The sequence below is a fragment of the Eptatretus burgeri genome, chromosome 13 (genome assembly GCF_056783735.1).
Source record: "Eptatretus burgeri isolate ZD-2024b chromosome 13, Ebu_testis_v1, whole genome shotgun sequence".
In the NCBI taxonomy this organism is placed as follows: Eukaryota; Metazoa; Chordata; class Myxini; order Myxiniformes; family Myxinidae; genus Eptatretus; species Eptatretus burgeri.
In genome coordinates, this window is record NC_140973.1 from 3,385,588 (window position 1) to 3,405,768 (window position 20,181).

Here is a 20,181-nt window from a genome sequence, read left to right on the forward strand (position 1 = left end):
CAGCCCCAAGCCCACCTCCTTGCAAATTTCCAGTTTTTCCTTCCACAAGTTTTGATTCTGTATCCAAAAAAGGCCTTATTTAACGAAAACCCCCTTTCCCATGAATGTAACACTGATCCAATCACGATTAAATTAATTACATCTATTTGCCTCTGCCATTGAAGGTGGATGAAGGTTATGTTTCCACCCCTGTCTGAATGGATGTCAATCTCCTACAGGTCACATTTTCACTCCGATCTTCATGAAACTTAACCCCCTGGGAGATGTAGTCACACGCAAGAAGCCTATTGTTTTTGAGATCAATAGATCAAAAGGTCAAAAGGTCAAGGTCATATTAATGGTCACATTTCATCTGATTCACTTGATATATATCCGATCCAATTGATTATATATATATATATATATATATATATATATATATATATATATATATATATATATATATATATATAAATATAATCGGAAATACATGGGTGGACGGTGAGCCCTCGTCGAGGTGAAGCCCCGAGGTGAAAATCGAGGTGAAAATGTATGTCTATTCATTACATACTGTTTGAACCAAGTTGGACCAGGAGTTTGTTTATTAATTATGTATTATTGGACCTTGACTGTGCCTATTAATTACGTCTATTTATTACGAACTATTAGAACGTACCTTTTAGACATCTAGACCTTTATACCCCTAAGACCTTTCAGACACCTTCAGACCATTTTAGACTTTTTAGACCCTTTGAACCTCTTATGACCATTTATACCCCCTTTGACCCCTTCATTTTTTTCATCATTTAGATCTTTAGACTGCTTTGAGCCTTTACACCCTTTTGACCTTTTATGACCCTTTAAAGGTTTAAAGTCTTCGACTCCTTAAGACCTTCACACATTTTAGACTGCTTCGACCTTTTAGACCCTCAGACAATTAGACCCTCTTTAGACAATTTAGACTCCCTTAAGACCCTTTTAGACGTTGTAAGACCCTTTAGACCATTTTGGACCTTTTAAGACCCTTAACACTCCCTTAGACCCTTTGGACCACTTAGACATATTGAGCCCTTAGACACTTTAGATCCCTTTAGACCCCTTAGATTCCTAAAGACCTTACACCCTTTAGCCTGCTTAGACCCCTTCACCCTTAGACATTTTATATCTCTTATACCCCTTTAGACCCTAACTTTTATTGGAAAATACCTGTTTAGATCTTTAGACCTTAAGATCCTTATAGAGCCCAACATACCCTTTGAAACATTTCGACCCTTTAGACCTGTACACCTTTTACACCATAGACCCTTAAAACCTGTAGATCCATTGGACCCCTTTCGATTCAGTCTGCACAAACATCTATCGTCTTCTTACAAGACACAGACGATACTTATTTCAGCAAATGATGTGCAAACTCGACCCAACCAGAGGCTGCGTACTCTGCTAGTTTGAACAGAGTTTACAAGTTGCGTCACTCAATTGTTTCCCCAATCAAAACCAAGAAGCATGTTGTTTATTTGGATTTCACAAGTTTCGTGCTATCACTGTGATGCATGACGTCTTTCTTGTTTGTTTGTTTGTTTGTTTGTTTGTCTGTGAGCAGGAGATCTCAAAGAGTTTGGATGCATTCGGATGAAACTTGGTGGATAGTTCGGGTGTGCGACAGGGCCAAATTAATTCGACTTTGGTAAAGATCCAGATCTGGCTATGAGAAATTTTTAATTTTCTTAGTGGTTCTTCACCATTGCCCCGATAAGGCCAAAAACGATATAGAGCACTGTATCTCAAAAAGTTACGGACGGATTCGGACAAAACTTTGTGCACGAGTTGGGTAGTTGACAAGAACAAGCTCATTATATTTTGGTTAATGTTTGGATGCAGATCCGGCCTATCAGTGGGATACAAATTGTAAACTGTTCAGCCTGGCGGAGGTACTGTATGCGCTCTACCAATTTCCGTTTTAGTTGTATCTCTTTGCATCAACCTCGTACATCACCTTGCCGTGAATGCATCAAATCAATGATGTTCTGTGTGAAAGCCTGATCCGAACGTTGCCAAATCTGGTGTCGATTTTGTTACAGCTCTTATAGTATTACACGGCAGAGATCGGCTTTTCTGCAGCCCAGGCTCATGTTCCCCGACATGTTTGATTGGGTTCATACCAGGACTCTATGGTGCCCAAGCAACAACCTGCATCCCTCTCTCTATCTTTTACAGGCAGGGGTGGTTATGACCACAGTTATTATTAATTATGACTTCTTATGCATTTTGAAAAATAAATAGAGTTCAGCGTCTATTTGACCATTGTGAGTAACTCGTTCTCGGAACCTTTTTGAATGTCCCCGTAAATGTGATGATATGAAGATTTTTGGAGTCGTACCAACGTGACGAGATGTCATTTTGATTTCAGTTTCGGTAACGTTTGCACTTCATGTATTGATCCACGGTAAGATGATTGTGGCTGATGTGTCGGATGTCATCAACTTCAGGATTGGGTTTACATTCAAGAAAATTACATGATTCTGTCACATGATGTGCTGACCAAAGTTCTGTTTGTGTGCAGCCAGACAAATCTGGACGTGATGTGGACATTCAGCCACTGTTGGAGCATTGTGAGAGTGAACATATGGCTGTCTGGCTCGGAATTATCTATGCATACAAGGGAATGCTTATGGTACGCATGTGGAATCCTTTTTTCAAATAATAATCTTATTTACTTCCTCCTGTTCATCTTTCAACTGACTGTGTTCTTCTCATTTTCTCTCTCTGTCTCTGTCTCTCATTTACTGCCACCAAAGTAGCCCCACAGCAAGGATTGCACGAAGGTGGTTTGCGTTTGTTTTTTTTCCCTGCAGTAGTCAGTTTTCCCAACAGTGCCTAGTTTCCCAGCAGTAATTTGCACTCCGTTCGGTGTCGGCGATAACTCACTTACCTTTTGAGTGAACACACCGTGGGATCTTTTGGCATCCACTAGCTAATGCTGGCAGATTGAACACTCAGCTTTACATCAATCGAAGGCATGGCACACTTTATGATGCAACAGCCTGCCTGTGAAGCACCAATCTGACAGTGAATAGTTGGGTTCGGGATCGATCCCAGACGAGATAGGTCAAAGGCTAGTGCTTTCTCCACACCACCCCCTGCTCCATCCTGTCTGATAATTATTATAACATGAAAATTATTTTCATCCTAATGCGTGCGTAAGTTCCTCTTTTAATTCCTTAGTCGTGCAGACATTCCCCCTATCATACTCACTCCATTTCCTCTGTATTCGATTCCGCAAGGGAGGGGAGGGGGTTTCACCAAACATTTTGTGCAGATGAGTGACAGTGATTTTTAATATTCTGTATTTTTATTTGCAATCATGTCACTTTCACACCGCAAAGATTGCTGCGAAAGAACGAGAAGTGAAAAAAAAAAGCATCCTGGTTTCTTTGCTCACGAACTTTGTGTTATCACAGCAATGCCGTATGTGTAATACAGACCATGATTAGGATCTATTCGGCGATACTTGTTTTAATATTAAAAATTTAATGTGCAAATAATACATAATGGCTGTTTAATGCATTTCAAATTGCTGCACTCATCTCTCTGCATCATACATTGGCACTGAATAAGTCATGACCACCTGTATGTGTATTTACATGTTGCATATAAATAAATCATATATATATATATATATATATATATATATATATATATATATATATATATATATATATATGTATATATATATATACATATGCAATTAATTAATCTCCTGCTCTGCTGGCCTAAAGTGACCAAGAAAAGTGAACAAGGTGAACCCTTTGCTGTTTCAAACCCTACCCAGGTTCCTCTACAGCTGCCAGACATTCACAAGTAGCACACACACCACAATCCCAATGGAACATGTCCCCATCAGTCGCTGGACTAATTTCATTACTTCTTGGCAAATCGTCAGCAACGAAGGCAAATCTGGACCCCCACTCTTTGACGACAGGAGGAAAACCGCAGGGTATCCTTCCTGGGTCAGATTGCGATGGTGTGTGGTGGGGTGGTGCTGAGGTGTCGTCCACCAGACGGCGGTCTCCTTGGGTTAACCTGAGGCGGTCCCTTTTGGTGGGTGCCTGGAATGTCCTATCCCAAAGAGAGGATGATCACCTATCTCTGTTATCAACTGAGCTCAAGCGTTTGAACATCGGTATTGCAGCACTCTCTGAGGTTCGGAGCCCGGATAGTGGCGAGATCATGGCGGGTGGTTACACCTACTGTTGGTTTGGTCACTCAAATAGTTACCATGCCCAAGGAGTTGCTGCAGCTGTGTCCAATAATCTGACTGCAATGATAATTGAGGTAACACCGGTCAACAAGCGTATGATGAGACGAAGGATTCGTCACTCCTTGGGTGTCGTTTCCCTGGTCTCTGCATGTGCTCCAACAGGCGAGGGGTCATCATCATTAAGGATGCATTTTATGCCACAATAGAGTCTGTAGTTGATCAGTGCCCCAGGTGAGATTCTCTTCTCGTCTTGGGGGATTTCAATGCATCGACTGGAACTGATAGGAACAGTTATGAGACCTGTCTTGGCCTCCATGGGTCTGGAACTTTGAACCAGAATAGCACTAACTTCTTTAACTTTGCAAGAAGTCATGGACTTCCGGTGGCTGGTTCATGGTTTCAGCACCCACAGCCTCATTGCTGCACTTGGTATTCCAGCGCTGATGATGTGGCAAAGGAGATTGACCATGTGCTCATGGATGGTCACTGGGGGATGATCCAGAACTGCAGGGTCTGCTGGATTATTCAGTTCCTCAATACCGACCACAGGCTTGTTGTCGCAACTCTGAAGTTGCAGCTGAAATCCGGGAGAATGGTACCATCCCAGGTGTTGGCAGGCTCAAGGATGAGATGGTAGCTGAGGAGTTTGCAAACAGGCTGAGTGGGGATTTGGGGGGGTCTGGGTGCTTTGGGGGAATCCTGAAGAGTTGTGGAGTACCTTCAAATCCACCATACTTGATGTTGCTGGTGGATGTCTTGGAACTCACCGTAGGGCGAGAATAATTTTATCTCTCAAGAGACACTAGAAACCATTGACCAGAGTCATGGGGCCAGGCTTAATGGTAGAGCTGAGATGTTCAGGGAGTTGAGGTGACAAACTGGACTTGCGCTTTGGGTGGACAAGGAGGCTTATGTGTGAGGAATCTGTGAGGGTGTGGAGCATCACCTGTGGTCATGTGTTTCTCCTCCTGCTTGCAGGGAAATTTGCGCATTGCATTCTTCCAAGCTCATCCCTTAGTGTACTGCAGTTAGAGCAGAGGGTGGAGGGCTCTTGACAGAGGAGTCTGAAGTGAAGGCCCGCTGGGCCAGTTACTTTGAGCAGCTGTACCAGGCTGATCCACCAGCTGTTGAGTTGGATGTCAGGAGTGTTACTTTCCCAATTGCTGACACTTCAAACAACTGTGCTCCATCTCCGTTTATGTAAACACAGGCTGCAGTGAAATTGGGATTTTTTGCATCCATGGTGAACTTTTCAAGGCTGGTGGAAAAGCTGTGCTCATGCCAATGCATGCAGTTCTGTGCTCTGCCTGGAACACAGGCATCATCCCAACTGATTGGAAGAGGGGCCTTGTTGTCCTCTTTGGAAAGGGAAGGATGATCGCCAGGACTACTACAACTACCGAGGGGTGATGCTGCTCTGAGTGTTGGGCAAGGTATTTGCTCGGATAATTGTTGATAGGGTTCGCCACCATCTGCTTGAGCACCAGCGTCCAGAGCAGTCAGGCTTTACACCAAAGAGGTCAACGATTGACCGTATCCTTGCCCTTCGGGTCCTCACCGAATGCAGAAGAGAGTTTCGGCAGGAGCTGCTTGCAGCCTATGTTGATCTCTGCAAAGCATTTGATTCAGTGAATCGGGATGTCCTCTGGAAGATTCTTGGTCTTCGCGGGGTGCCACCAAAACTGATCGATCTGATTTCTGGACTATACTCTGGTACTGAGAGTGCTGTGACATGTGGTGGGACCATCTCTTACTTATTTACAGTTGTTACTGGAGTTTGTCAGGGGTGTGTACTGGCCCCCATACTTTCCAGCGCTTGTATGGACTGGATTCTAGGGAGGATGTCAGAGAGATCAAGCTGCGTTGCATCGTTTGGGAATGTCAAGATCTCTGACCTTGATTTCAGAGATGATGCAGTCATCTTTGTGGAGACTCTCGATATCCTTTTGGGTGCTTTCAAGGTGCTGAATGAGGAATCGGAGCTGCTGGAATTACGGGTTTCTTGGGTCAAAACTAAGATCCAGGCTTTCAATGACATCTTCGATGCTGCTGTCTTGTCTGTACCTGTTTGTCGTGAGGATGTTGAGGTCACGGAGACATTCACTTTCCTTGGCAGTGACATTCATATCTCTGCTGGCTGTGAGCTAGAGGTCAATAGACATCTGGGTCGGGCCTGAAGAGTCGTGGAGTCACTGGATCATGGGGCGTGGTGCTGTCAGTACCTGTGCAGGAGGACAAAAGTCTGAGTTGTCTGCTCCTTGGTGCTTCCATTCTTGCTCTACGAATGTGAGACTTGGACTTAACAGGGATCTGAGACGGAGACTCAATTAATTTGGTTCCAGGTCTCTTCGAAGAATCCTTGGCTGTTGCTTGTTGGACTTTTGTCCAATGAGCAGTTGCTGAGAGAGATTCAAATCAGATTTGTTTCCTGCATAGTTCGTGAGCATCAGCTGCGGTTGTATGAAGATGTGGCTCGTTTTCCTGACTCTGATCCTGCTCACCAGATGCTCTCAGCGAGGGAGCCTCGTGAGTGGAGGAGGCCATTGGGCTGACCACGTGCCTCGTGGATGCAGCAGGTTGATTGTCATTTCAAGGAATTTCGGATGGGCCAGGTATTTGCCTGGGGGATGGCCAGGTGGAGGCCCTTGGAGTACCGGTGGAAAGTGGACACAGCGACGTGCTGCTTCGGCACATACTCCCATACCTGACCTGACCTGGTCTCCTGACTCTTATGGTGAGCATCGCCCCGGATTCTGTCTTACACGGTAAAACTGCATAATCTGCAAAAAAACAACCATCTCTCTGCCACCCAGACAATTGTTCCTGCAAATGCAAATCATTCAACCAGAAGACACGTGATGTGATCGACGGGTAAATCGAAACATGTGGAGTGTGACGAGCACACTCCCATTCTCCACTGGACATGTCCAATAGAGATCAGTGTAGGACTATGTCCAATCTTTGTGTGTTTGGCAGAGTCGTCGGGCCGAGGCCTCTGTGTTTGGAGGTGACACTTTGGTCTCGGACTATGTCCAGTGGAGATTGGGGGGGTGCTCGTCACACTCCCTTGTTTTGATATATACAGTCGTGGCCAAAAATATTGGCACCCTTGCACTTTTTTCAAATAACTCACAATTTTTTCTCTAAAAATAAGTTGAGATTCATAAAAGTATTTGATCTCCACAGTTCTTTATTTCACTGATCATATTACAGAACCTTTGTTTTTGATTCAGAACTTAACATATCCTTTTAAATAAGAAAATATAAAAGAAATGGCAATGACAAAATTATTGACACCCTCGACATAATATTTGGTATCACAGCCTTTGGACAAAATAACTCGTCAAGCACTTCCTGTATCCATGAATGAGCTTCCCACTCCTCTCTCCTGGCAGTTTGTCCCACTCTTCTTGTACAAACTGCTCCAGTTCTCCCAGATTTGAAGGGTGTCTTCTCCCAACTGCTGTTTTCAGATCTCCCCACAGGTGTTCAATGGAATTTAGATCTGAACTCATTGCTGACCACTTCAGAACAGTCCAGCGTTTTGTCTTGAACCATTCCTGGGTGTTTTTTGAAGTGTGTTTGAGGTCATTGTCCTGTGGCAAGACCCATGACCTTCGATGGAGACCCAGCTTTCTGACAATGGGTTGAACATTGCGCTCCAAAATTCCTCCTTGGTAAACTCCTTTTATAATGATGCCGTGTACACATTCAAGGTACTCAGTGGCAGAGGCAGCACAGCAACCCCAAAACATCACTGAACCTCCTCCATGTTTGACTGTAGGGAAGGTGATCCTTTCTTTGAAGGCTTCATTTTGTTTTCTGTAAACATAGAGATGATGTGCTTAACCACAAAGCTCTAATTTGGTCTCATATGTCCACAGGACGTTCTCCCAGAAGGATTTTAGCTTGTTCAGGTGTGTTTTGGCAAACCACCCCCTTTTGGCGTGTTCAAAGGGTCAAGTACTGAAAAATGCAATTACGGATTCATCTCAAACATTTTTTGGTAGAACTTTAGATCTGCCATCAATATTGGGTGATGCATGAAATATAAAACGATTTTTTTTTGGATTTGACCCCTGGGTTCATGCCCCAGGGGTGAGGTCTTCTGGTCACAGGGGTCAAAATGGAAAACAAATTTACTAAAAATTTAATATTGCATCATTCCTGGTGGTCGTTTTGCCGTCTTTCAACTCTGCTTTGGGTGGGAAGCGTTGGATTTTGCGATGGTGTGCCACCGACTTTGCTCTCGTGAAATATATAGCCCTTCTTCTTATTCTTCTTCTTCTCTTCCCTTTTTAAGAGGTGAAGTCCAATGGCACCAAGCTTCTGCGCTGCCTTTACCACGATACTCCTCTACCTCCCTTCCTCTGTCCTCAGCCAACCCTCTCCACTCTCCAACCACCCACACCTTCCTAATATCCCTCCTCACACAATCCTCTCGTCTCATCCGCAGTCTATCTCTTTTCCTCCTTCTTTGCTCCTTCAAGCTTTCCACTCTCTTTGCCATTTTTGCTTCCCCCATCCGCACCAAAATGTCCAGCCCAAATCGGTCGGCATTTCACCAATATCCCCGTCAAGCTCATCTGCACACTAATCTCCTTCCTCAGTTCATCCGTCTTCCTTCGATCCACTCTCTTCACTCCCGCAATCCTCCTGACCCATTTATTCTTGCAAACCTGCAGCCTCTGTTGTTGTCTCTCTGTCAATGCCACCATCTCCATACCGTAAAGGTAGGCCAGCATTACCCACGACATGAGAACTTTCCCTTTCAATTTCCATGATATCTCTCTGTCTGCTTTTAATCCCTCCACCGTCCTCCACACATCCACACCTCCCTCAATGAATCCTCTTCCCGCACATCTGCCTACGACTTACCATCCCCGGTCACCGTTCCCCCAGATACTCGAACCTATTTCCCTGTCTGACCTCCTTCCCCTCTAACCTGTGCCTTAATAAATCCTTTCCTTTATTTCACTTTTCTTCCTTCACTCTTGCCTTTTCTATTTTTCTCTTTCATTGTAGCAATCCATCACCCCTACCCCCCCTCCCCCATCCACTCCTCCACTCACCCTTTTTTCACGTCGAGAACGAAATCTGTCATTTGAGACCATTCACTCAAGTCTATCTTCATAAAGTCTCTCCAGACAATTTCATTTTCCCCACAGGCCTGATGCTTTTTGCCAGTGATGTTATCCAACCATCAGAATCCATTCGTGGCTCACAGTAAACACCAGTAGGCCTTCACAGCCCTCCTCCGTCCGTATCTTCCTTCCATTTCCATACTTTCTCATAGTCCTGATTGCTCCCAATGTAGCCACTGGCTTTGTTTCATCTGCACACAATCGATTCCAATCTGAATGTGTTCTTGGTTTCCATATTTTACATTATTTTTTTTTTTTTATCTTCCTTGCCCGTCAGTTTGTATGATTCCCCAAGCTAGCATTTCAAAATCTCATAATGCGCTTCCAAATCTCTTTCAAACCACCAACTCCTCTGCTGCATTCATCATATTTACCTTCCACCACGAATGCTACGTACACAATGCCAAATTAATATAACCCTTATATTGTAATGGGTCTCTGTGCATCATTCCCCCTGACCTATTCCCACCGTCTTTGCTCACTTTTGGATAAAATAAGACTTTAATGGGATAACATGGCGGGCAAGTCATTGCTTTGCAACCAGGTGTCTCCTCTAATGTTAAACTACCTGTTCGACTTCTAACCTGAACATTGTTGTGTATAAACGTATTTACCAGCGACATCTTCAATACCCTTTTACAATAATTTTACACACAAGAGGAGGTTATTTGATCCGTCACAACGGTATTATTAACATTTTGATTTAAAAAAAAAACCATCCACAGATTTCAGTGAGGGTGGGACAAGCCGCTGGTACCTCGGGAAAGGTTAGGGTCTTGCAGGATACCCTAGAGTTCGGCACACTCACGTTAAGCTGTCTATCCTGAGTTTGAATCCCGACCCAGCTATAAACTGTCATCCTGGTGTTTCACTGGTCGGACGAGGCATCATGGTGTCCTTCGTGTTTGCCATCCCTCGAGTGGACATGAAGCGGGAGGAACAGTCTGCCAGAATTAGTCGATAGAGGTTAACTGTCCCACAGTGTCCTTCGTGAAGAGTAAGTGAGCTATCGCCGGCACTCTGAACAAATTACAAATTCCCTTGATAACTTACATGGAGCACTGCATTAGCGGCACAGTCGCACTACCCGTAACCACATGCTGTATACGAAAGGAGGAGGAGGAGAGGAGATTGGGACCGTACTCTATGCAGAGCGTTGGTGCTGCTTGAGCAGTCTCCTTGGCTATTTGGCTCAATCCTGGACGGGTCGCCACTCCGACACAGGATACCAGCAAGCTGGTCCTCATTTTGCCGACCTCGGAAGGATGACAGGCCGAGTCAACCCCACCTGGTATTAATTCAACAGCTGAGCGGGATTTGAACTCAGGACCCTTGGATTCAAAGCCCCCCCCCCCTTCCCAAACCCGGCACGTTATTTGATGCAATCTGACAGAATGAACTCATGAATTCCAACTTTGTCACGAAAAGTTACACTTTCAGCAGTTTGTCGCTCAATTTCGAATTCTATTTATCAGAAAGTAACAGATTTTGATTGGTTTGATTTTAATTACAAAGTTTGGATTTTTTTTATTTTTTTAAATCATCTGCAAAGTGAAGCTACAAAGAGAAGCTTAAGATTGAATATGAAAATCCTTATTTTATCAACGATTTGGTTTTCAGCACGAAAAGTTTTCATATCGCAGGGGCACATGTCAAATGGGCTTTTGGAAGGCATGATGATGCACAATCACCATGTACTGTTTTCACCAAATGGCTGCAGTCGGTGATAAACTTTGGCGTGACACCGTGGTAAACCGTGGTAAACCGTGGTAAACCGTGGTAAACCGTGGCACAAGGTCACCGACTCTGTCCTTACATCAGAGACTTTTAGTGTGAAGAACTTGGGGTTAAAGGTCGAAAATTATACAATTACTGTGCATGAGTACACGAGTTTCAAAGCACCATGTACCATTGTAAATCTGTCATTAATATATCTGATTGGTTCAGTTACCTCTGTCACTGAAAGTGGACGGAGATTATGTTTTCACGTCTGTCTGTCTGTCTGTCTCACTGTCTGTGATCAGGATATCTCACAAAGTTGGCGACGGATTCGGACGGAACTTGGTGGACAGGTTGGGTGTGTGACGAGGACAAATTGATTCGATTTTGGTTCAGGTCCGGATGCAGATCCGGCCTATCTTTGGGAGACAAAACGTAAACTGTTCAGTCTGGTGTAAGTTCACGTTGTCCATGTAAAATGTGTACTTGTTGACATCATCAAAAGTGGAACGACTACACAAGTCTGAGGCAGTTTTAAATATCCTTTTTATGAACACATTGTGCAATAAACATGTATCATCTCTTAGGGCTAGTACATTGGTGCCGTACAATCCCCATGGTAATGTTTCAGTCCTGAGGTTTCACCTGATGCTCTGACCGTTTAAGCTTCATGATTGGTTTCAGCCTTTTGGACTTCATTGTTACATTTCAGCCATTTGGTGAGATGATATTTAACTCCATCATGGACCGAATGTTGAGACCCGCTGTCTTGCTCCTTAGGTGTTCGGCTGTTTCTTGGCCTGGGAGACCCGCAGTGTGTCCATCCCAGCCCTCAATGACAGCAAGTACATCGGAATGAGTGTGTACAATGTGGGTATAATGTGCATCATCGGTGCTGCTGTGTCCTTCCTAACGCGAGACCAGCCCAACGTCCAGTTCTGCATTATTGCCTTGGTTATCATCTTCTGCAGTACGATCACACTTTGCCTGGTCTTCGTACCCAAGGCAGGTGCACAGGACCTACCCTCCCTTCCCCACCTGGTCCTTTTTTATTCACTTGATTTATCATTCGTATTGTCCTGTTTGCTTGTTATACCTGCAACTATTAGTAATAATTATTCTCTTTATCGGTCTGTTTAACGAAGCTTGTGTTATAAATTTATTGAATGTACTCGTACCAAGCTGAGTCTGATATGTCATATGATAAGGTGAGACCGAGAGGAGACCAAACATTTTTGATGATTTGCAAATGTCTGACATTACTAGATTACATAGTGAAACCAGAGCTGGCTGATGCATTCTGATACATTTAGAATTTTCTCATATCTACAGAATACATGATTTTTATTTTACACCATTGAATCAAGGTGCCAGCGCAAATTTCCCTGAAAGGATCGATCGTCAATAACAAAGCAAAGACAGGTGTTCCACCAGACCAAGCAGATTCATCTCCTCCCTGAGGTCATTAACCAGCTGGGTTATCAATTAACGGTCTGATGGCAACATGGTAATTCTCTCGAGACAAGCTCAGTTTGCAGAAGCTTAAAATCCAATCTTTCATATCCATCTGGACCTGAAACTTTTGGAATGCCAGTCCAGTGTTGTGACCACTCGGCCATCACTGTATATTCTACAAGTTGGGTCACCTGATCAAGATCGGGTTACGAAGACTTTAGTCAACCATGGAAAAGATTGATGGTTAAAGCTGTATCAAAAATTAACCCGGAGAGCACCATGACAATGTTGGGTCAAACGGCCTCATTTCCTTGTTTGAGGACGTACAGGATCGTGCAATTACTTACACTCATTGTAGTCCTGTGTCAAATGTGGACGCTTTGAATATTAATCCCCATTCTGCATACAGAATACAAATACTTCAATGCAATTGGTTCGAACGACTGTACAGGTGTATCTGAGTTTACATGGATAACATGAGCCACATTTTCGTCCAATCTATTGGTCGAAATGCTGGTTCTACCAGTGGTCAATTAGTACATGCAAGTTTATTCAAAATTTTCAACATCGGACAGACACCTCGATTGAGATGAAGAGGGTGATGGGAAATGGTTTGAACCAAATCACTGCTGTTCACTTCTACAGCAAAGAATCCGACTGTGAATGAGTGGGTATAGTGGTCGTTCATCATAGGGTACCCCACCAGCCAACCCAATGGTTTCTAGGTAATCACATTGTCTGATCGTCTAGAATGTGGTGTGTTTTCAAGAGCTATAAGCGATGGAACCATGCTAAGCCTGTTCGAACAATGCAGCCATTGCTTTGCTGTAGAATATGAATGGGGAATTGCCCCCCACACCCCGCCCTCCCTAATGTGGCATACATTGCGGTATGGACGTCCTTCACTCCAACTTTCTGCACTATCTGCGATATCCGATCCCAGATTTGTGCCAACAAGCTCAAATGAGCTAAGATCCTCGTCCTCTTAATGATGACATCATAAAACGAATATGACGTCATTGTGATGTATCAGGTTTGCGATAAATTATCTGTGCTAATGCCCTGATTGATTCCCGCAAACAAAATTTAAACAGCTTGCCTAGTTTCGGAGATAATGGTATAGGCGATTTCCATTAGCGGCGATATTATGACGTCAACTTTTTTTCGAGGAAGAATTTCCAAAATCGGAGATGGTTACTGCCTGCGCGTGGGCTCTCTGCATATACCTGGCAAGTTTCACGAAGATCTGATGAAAACTCTAGGTTGTGAAACAAAAAATGTCAAAAAATAGGAACGAAGTCATAAAAATTGATATGACGTCATAAGTGATGTATCATATGTGCGGTAATTCATCTCTGCTAATGCCCTGTTCGATTCCCGCAAACAGAATTCAAAAAGCTTGCTGAGTTTTGGAGATAATTTTTAGGCGATTTCCATTAGCGGAGATATTTTGACGTCATAACTTTTTTTCTCGGAGGAATTTTCAAAATCGGAGATGGTTACTGTCTGCGCAGGGTATTTTTACATATATATGCCAAGTTTCAAGAAGTTTCGATGAAAACTGTAGGCTGTGAAACAAAAAAGTCCACAAGAACAACAATGTGAGTAAGACTTAGAGATCCTCCACGAGGATCTAAAAAAATAAAAATGTGAATTTATTTTTTCTCAAGTTAACAATATTTACTCTTCGAAATACATTGTGTCATGTTTATAATTATAATTACCATGAAACTCCATGTTTATATTTCATTTCATTTCAGCTTTGGATGAGAACATTTCAACTCATCTCACTTGTCAAAAATATTCCATCGTATCTGCAAAATAATAAGAATGTGTTTAATGAGAGCGAGAAGACATATTTCAAAAGTACAATGCGAGAAGTGGACGACGAGATAATGAGGTTATTCAATCACTGAATTCCATGAATGCTCAATAACTACAGTGGACGTGCAGTCTTTCATTGTATGCTTTGTTTACCCGAATTAAATTGGTTCTTCAATTGTACCAAATTGGTTCAACACGTCATCCATGAAATTGACTCAGATGACAATAAGAGAAGGTGTCGTATTGTCCGTATCTCGCATTTTGTTTCCTTTGGATGGCCGGGGAACCTTCCCACAGAAGGCGATCGATTACTATGCTTTTTGGCTTGTTGTCCTCTGAATAGCATTGTAGATGTTTTTGTACAAATTGAGGTTGATTACTATAATCCCAACTAATAGCAGAAAATAAAATTGCTTTTTCTTCGACTCGCTACTAAAACCCAGAGGCACCAAATTTGCATCAACCTTTGGCCATTCATTTGTACATAGTGTGTGCGGGCTACGCCATTGTGTGCAGGTGCTTTAGAGTGCGAGTGATGTGATTTTAATTGATGTCACTTGCACTTTAAAGCAATCCAGTGGAAGATAAAAATTAATATCGAAAATATAATCATAGCAAAGCGGTTTTGTGGTTATATCATCCTCAATCGTTGTCACGACAAGTCTTCACCCATGGTACGAGAGGTGTGAGAGAGGGGATAAGTTTGGGAGGGAGAGGGGTGAGGAATTCTAGCAGATGTGATGTCCAGTTTATCGTCCATCCGAGAGACGACACGCATAGTGATGAATCACCCGGCCCGTGAAACACCAGGAGGAAAGTTTAGAGCTCGGTTGGGATTCAAATCCAGGCTACACAGAGTGAGCATGTGTATCTCTTGGCTTTCCTGCCATGATGTGGTGATTCCTTACTTCCGGACTGAAATTTTTTTTTTCTCATTGTGATCAAATAATATATTTTGCCTTCCTACCTCCAGTGTAGAACCACGGTATCAGAATTGAATGTTGAACAACGTTCCAAGTGGCTTTACCACGCAATACACAAAACGTTTGAAGAAACTTAAAAAAACGAAATGTTTAATTTGTATTTGTATTTATCTATGCCGAAGTGACGGGTCGTATAACATAGTCAAAAACCGGAAACGTCGTAGAATATATAATTTCACATTTTCAGCAAGGCAGCCACCGCCTGTTGCACCGCATAACAACACGTGGCTAGCCGAGGTGAGTAGCCCTGAACTTTGTTCAAGTCGATTTATATATAGTATTCAGTGACAGTGTGAACATTGTAGAGTGCTGGCTTAAGCACTCTAACGAAACCGTCAATAAGAAACGGCTCGCTTGGCACGCAATTGGCAATCACCGAACCGTCCTATGAAACATACACTTCCCGGAGACACCCGGAATGTCAAATATCTCCGAATTGGACAAATTTACACTTTCCTAGGAGTTGGAACTGCTTGTAAGTTCGATTCTGGAGCTTAAGTTTTGTATTTCTCCTTAATTTAAGAGATACTCATGGTGATTGCATGTGTAGAAATGAACTTCAGCAACGAACGCTGACATCTCTTGGCGTTTATAAGCATTGCCGTGTATCCAGCGATGCGTAGCTATGATGAACAGGCATCATTCTGCCTTATAAAAACATGGAACTTTTAAATTATATAATGGCAATAAATCTTTGTCTAGGATCATTGAACCTCAATAGCTATAAAGATGCATTCCAGGTGCATCAGGTGTTGTCCAAAACTTGGAGCAGCCTTTCTACAAGAAATCCACACAACTCAAGAGGTTGCTTTCCGATGGAGGAGCCAATGGCAAGGATCGGCGAATTTCAGTCACCTAACGGATTCATCCTGTGGGGTGACTATCCTCTTCTCATGATATTTTAAGCCTGATACACTTGTGATAAATGAGGTCAGTTTAGGCCGTTTGTTTCACGTAAAAATACGGTGTGAAGATGTTGTTATCAACCTCGTGAATGTCTCTGTGCCATGTGTTGGAGCTGGAAGAGTGCGTTTCTTCGACCGCATGCGAAGATTTATGCTCACCTTGCCTGATGAAGAATATGTAACCATTGGAGGAGACTTCAACTGCACTCTCAATCCCTCCCTCGATCGAGTAGGTCAAGAGCAACACGGTACCTAGGCTAACGTGTTACAAGATATGATATTGCAATTAAACCTGAGAGACATTTCTCACTTGGAGAAACAGAAAAGGAGATTTCTGCTCGCTTGGATTCTGGTGGGGTGTGGGGAAGGGACGGTTGAAATTGTTGCGCCAGGAGTGCTCATATGGAACAAGTAAAACATTGGGGATATAGAGATCAAGAGGCGAGAAGAGGAGCTGTTGCATCTCGAATGTCACCTGACAACATTCACTCCTGCTGAATTACATTCTTATGAAGAAAAGAAGAACACCCTGAAAGTGTGCAGCAGTGTGAAGGCCCAGGGAGCATATGTACACTCATGGTTGCAGTTACTTTTCGAAGAGGAATATTCCCTGAGCTAACTTAAAGCTTTGGAAAGCATGAAAGTCAGTCTAAAACTATATGCAGTATCCTGGCAGAAGATGGCTCTTCACGCAATGGTGCAGGAGTGTTCATGAACGAATTAGAGCCTTTTATGCTTAGGTGTACTCGGGGGGGGGGGGGGGGTAAGAGCAGACGCTAATGCTTGTACTCTGTGGAATAGCCTCGTTGTGGCTATCCCCAGAGGATCGAGAATTACTAGTGGATCCTTTGTCTCTGGAGGAATTGACAAAGGCTCTGCAAAATTGTCGCTAGATAAGTCACCTGGAATTGATGGCCTCTCTTGTGAGTTCTACAACAACAAAGTATGGGAATTGATTGGGCTTGATTACCGAAGTGTAGCAAAGGAGGCATGTGATACAGGCCGAATGCCACGGTCTTGGCGGCGAGCAACTTTGGCTCTGATTCCTAAGGAGGGAGATGTGAGAGACATGAGAAATTACCGCCCAGTGTCCCTGCTATACGTGGACTTCAAAATAATGGCAAAAATGTTGTCAAATCGTCTGGGACCTGTGTTGCCAAAATTAGTGATCCCTGACCAATCATATGCTGTCCACGACAGAACAATATATGACAATATATCACTGGTCAGGGACTTGATACACTGTGTGGACATGACAAAAACTCAAATTGGCTTCCTTTCACTGGATCAGGAGAAAGCATTCGACCGAGTGAACCATGACTACCTCTTTGAGACCTTGTTATCCTTCGGATTAGGCAGGAGATATGTTGGAATGCATACTGTAGAGTGCCTCATTAAAGTGAATGGTTCATTGCTTGCACTTTTTCCTTTTGAGAGTGGAACAAGGCAAGGATGTCCCCTCTCTGACCAGCTATATTCCCTGTTTATTGAGCCTTTTTGTCTGCCTGATGAGGCGAGGGTTAACCGGCATTGTGGTGCCAGGCACTAATATTCCCGTCTCGTGTTCTCGTGTTTGCAGGATGATGTTCTCGTGTTTGCAGGAAGTGCAAGAGACATGCAAACAGTTTCAGACCGTCACCAACTCCGCAGCATAATCTGCTAAAATAGATTGGTGGAAGAGCGCTGGACTCCTGGTTGGACTCATGCAGGTTAAACAGCTCCCCACATTGTTTCAGCAATTTACCCTTTTATTCTCCCCAATGGAGTCACAATGAACTTCAATGTTTATGGGTCTATTTGTCCATCTCTCGTAAATGCTCATCGATTCACAACTGGAGCACTTTAGAGAAAAACAAATACAGTAGAAGCTGAGAGACTGGAGGGGACGATTAAAGATCCTGTCTCTGCATGGGAGAGCTCTTTATCTGAAACAATTTGTCCTTCCAAAACTGCTGTTCAAGCTTTCTTACATAAGTATTCCAGATGAGGTTCTGGTTAAGATGCAAAAGAAGCTGGATTTGTTCCTTTTGGAATGGGAAGCATTGGGTGTCACTCGGAGTCCTGAGCGTACCGATGACCAGAGCGAAGGGTGCTCATCCAGGGCAAGACTTCCTGGAAGATCCGCTTTGCTTGAACCCACTTCTACATGCCCCAATGCTAGCTTCCATCACTATAAGAGATAAGCTCTTGGCTAAGGGTATATCCACAGTTGGAGATCTCCTAGAGGACGGGAAGAATGGAGTTCTCTCACCGGAGTAACTCGCAGAAAAGATAGACCTGCAGACATCAGAGTCCCTTTTAGGATACTCCAAGATTATAAAAACTCATTTCCTCCTGATTGTCTGGCTTATCTGGAGAACCTTTGTGAAGGTGGGGAAGCTCTGCAGGTTCACCCCCCCCCCTACTTCCATGGCTTTTAAGATGAAATCGCACAGATGCATTCTCTTCCAAGCACCACCTGCACATAACATGAGCAATGTCTCTGATACAGCGGTGAATCAACAAGGAAAGGAATATATGCACGAGTCATCCACTCACTCCATTTTGTTGAGCTAGCAAGTCTGATAGATACTGCCTGGCATGAGATTCTTCCGCCTCCATTGCTTACCCATCCAAGTTGGGAATCTTTTTATCTCCACCCAACACCAAGCACAGTGGGGGACTTAAGTTGGAGGTTGCTTCATGGGGCACTAAGTTCTGGTGCTCTGCTGCAGCACTTCACAGATTTTCCCCATGGATGTTGCTTCGGTGGGCAAGCAGAATCTTTCATGTATACCTACAATGCCCGCGTCTTAAACCAATATTTTTTTTGCCGATGAAAAACCTGCTTTTACGCTTTTGGCTTCATTTTTCCGCAACACTCTTTATTTTCGGTCACCCTGTAAAAAAAGAGAGTCGATCACGGGATCTACTGGTTAACTTTATTTTAGCATTTGGAATACATGCAATATACAAAACTAGAATGGCAAAGATTGAGGGAAATGTATTGCAGGATAGTTTTGCATGCTTGAGAACTTTATTACATTAACTAATTGCTTCAGAGTTTAAGGTGGCACAATATTCTCGAACTGTTGGCAATTCGAAAGCAACTTGGACAGTGAATAACGTATTTTGTAGTATTACCCGCAAGGCTCTTTACTTTTACATATATAATTGTTATCATTATTTTTGTAAAAGGAAGAACAAAAAATGCTCTACCTTGTCTACTGCGGTTCTAACCATGGACTTGCAGAGATGAGGAAGTCGAGCGACATTAAACAGGAAACTTATGTCTGCCTGAGCTTTCCTGTACCCTGAGCACAAGCCTCTAAAGCCTTTCTAACAAAAGCATGATTACTACTAACTACCTCTACTACTTAACTTTATTGAACGTTATTATGCCCATGTTATTGTGTGGTTCATCAGAGAAGGTTTTTGACCCAAGACTTATGAACTGGCCAGCCTGGCCTGATGTTTCTTTTGGGTAGGAATTTGTAATTTGTTCAAAGTGTTGCCGATAACCTACCTACTCTTCACGGAAGACACACCAAGCAATCTGGGTTTTTCTTTTAATTATTATTATTTTTTTACTAGTGAAAACATCTTTAAAGAATGCTAGCAAACAGGACATTCACCTTACCGTCCATCCTCTGGATGGCATACTTTGGGATCAATGTCCTGCCTCTGAAGCACCAATATGAGGGTTTATAGTTGGGTCATCAATATAACCCAGGCTAGACATGTCAAAGGTAAATGGGCTACCTCTGTGCCATCCCTTCAGAACTCCTCTCCCCCCCCACCCCCTCATCCCACTGATTATAATTAAGTTCATTCAATTTCTCATCATAAGTCTGAAATATTTTGCACAAGCTCCATCAGCTGTTACCTCAGAAGGTGATTGTTACGTCTTTTGGCATTTATTTGAGGAAGTATTG

At 43.3% G+C, this 20,181-nt stretch overlaps 1 protein-coding gene across 6 annotated transcripts in view; it reads left to right on the plus strand.

Annotated features, from left to right (window-relative positions):
* Positions 1-20,181, plus strand: part of GABBR2 (gamma-aminobutyric acid type B receptor subunit 2) — a 565,977-nt gene that overhangs the window by 493,810 nt on the left and 51,986 nt on the right. For 5 of the 6 annotated variants that reach the window (XM_085850809.1, XM_085850812.1, XM_085850814.1 and 2 more), the window contains 2 exons: positions 2,540-2,650; positions 11,881-12,105. In XM_085850809.1, coding sequence (XP_085706935.1) covers positions 2,540-2,650; positions 11,881-12,105 — 336 coding nt within the window. The remainder of the gene's footprint in view (positions 1-2,539; positions 2,651-11,880; positions 12,106-20,181) is intronic. The other variant, XM_085850813.1, reaches the window with a different exon arrangement.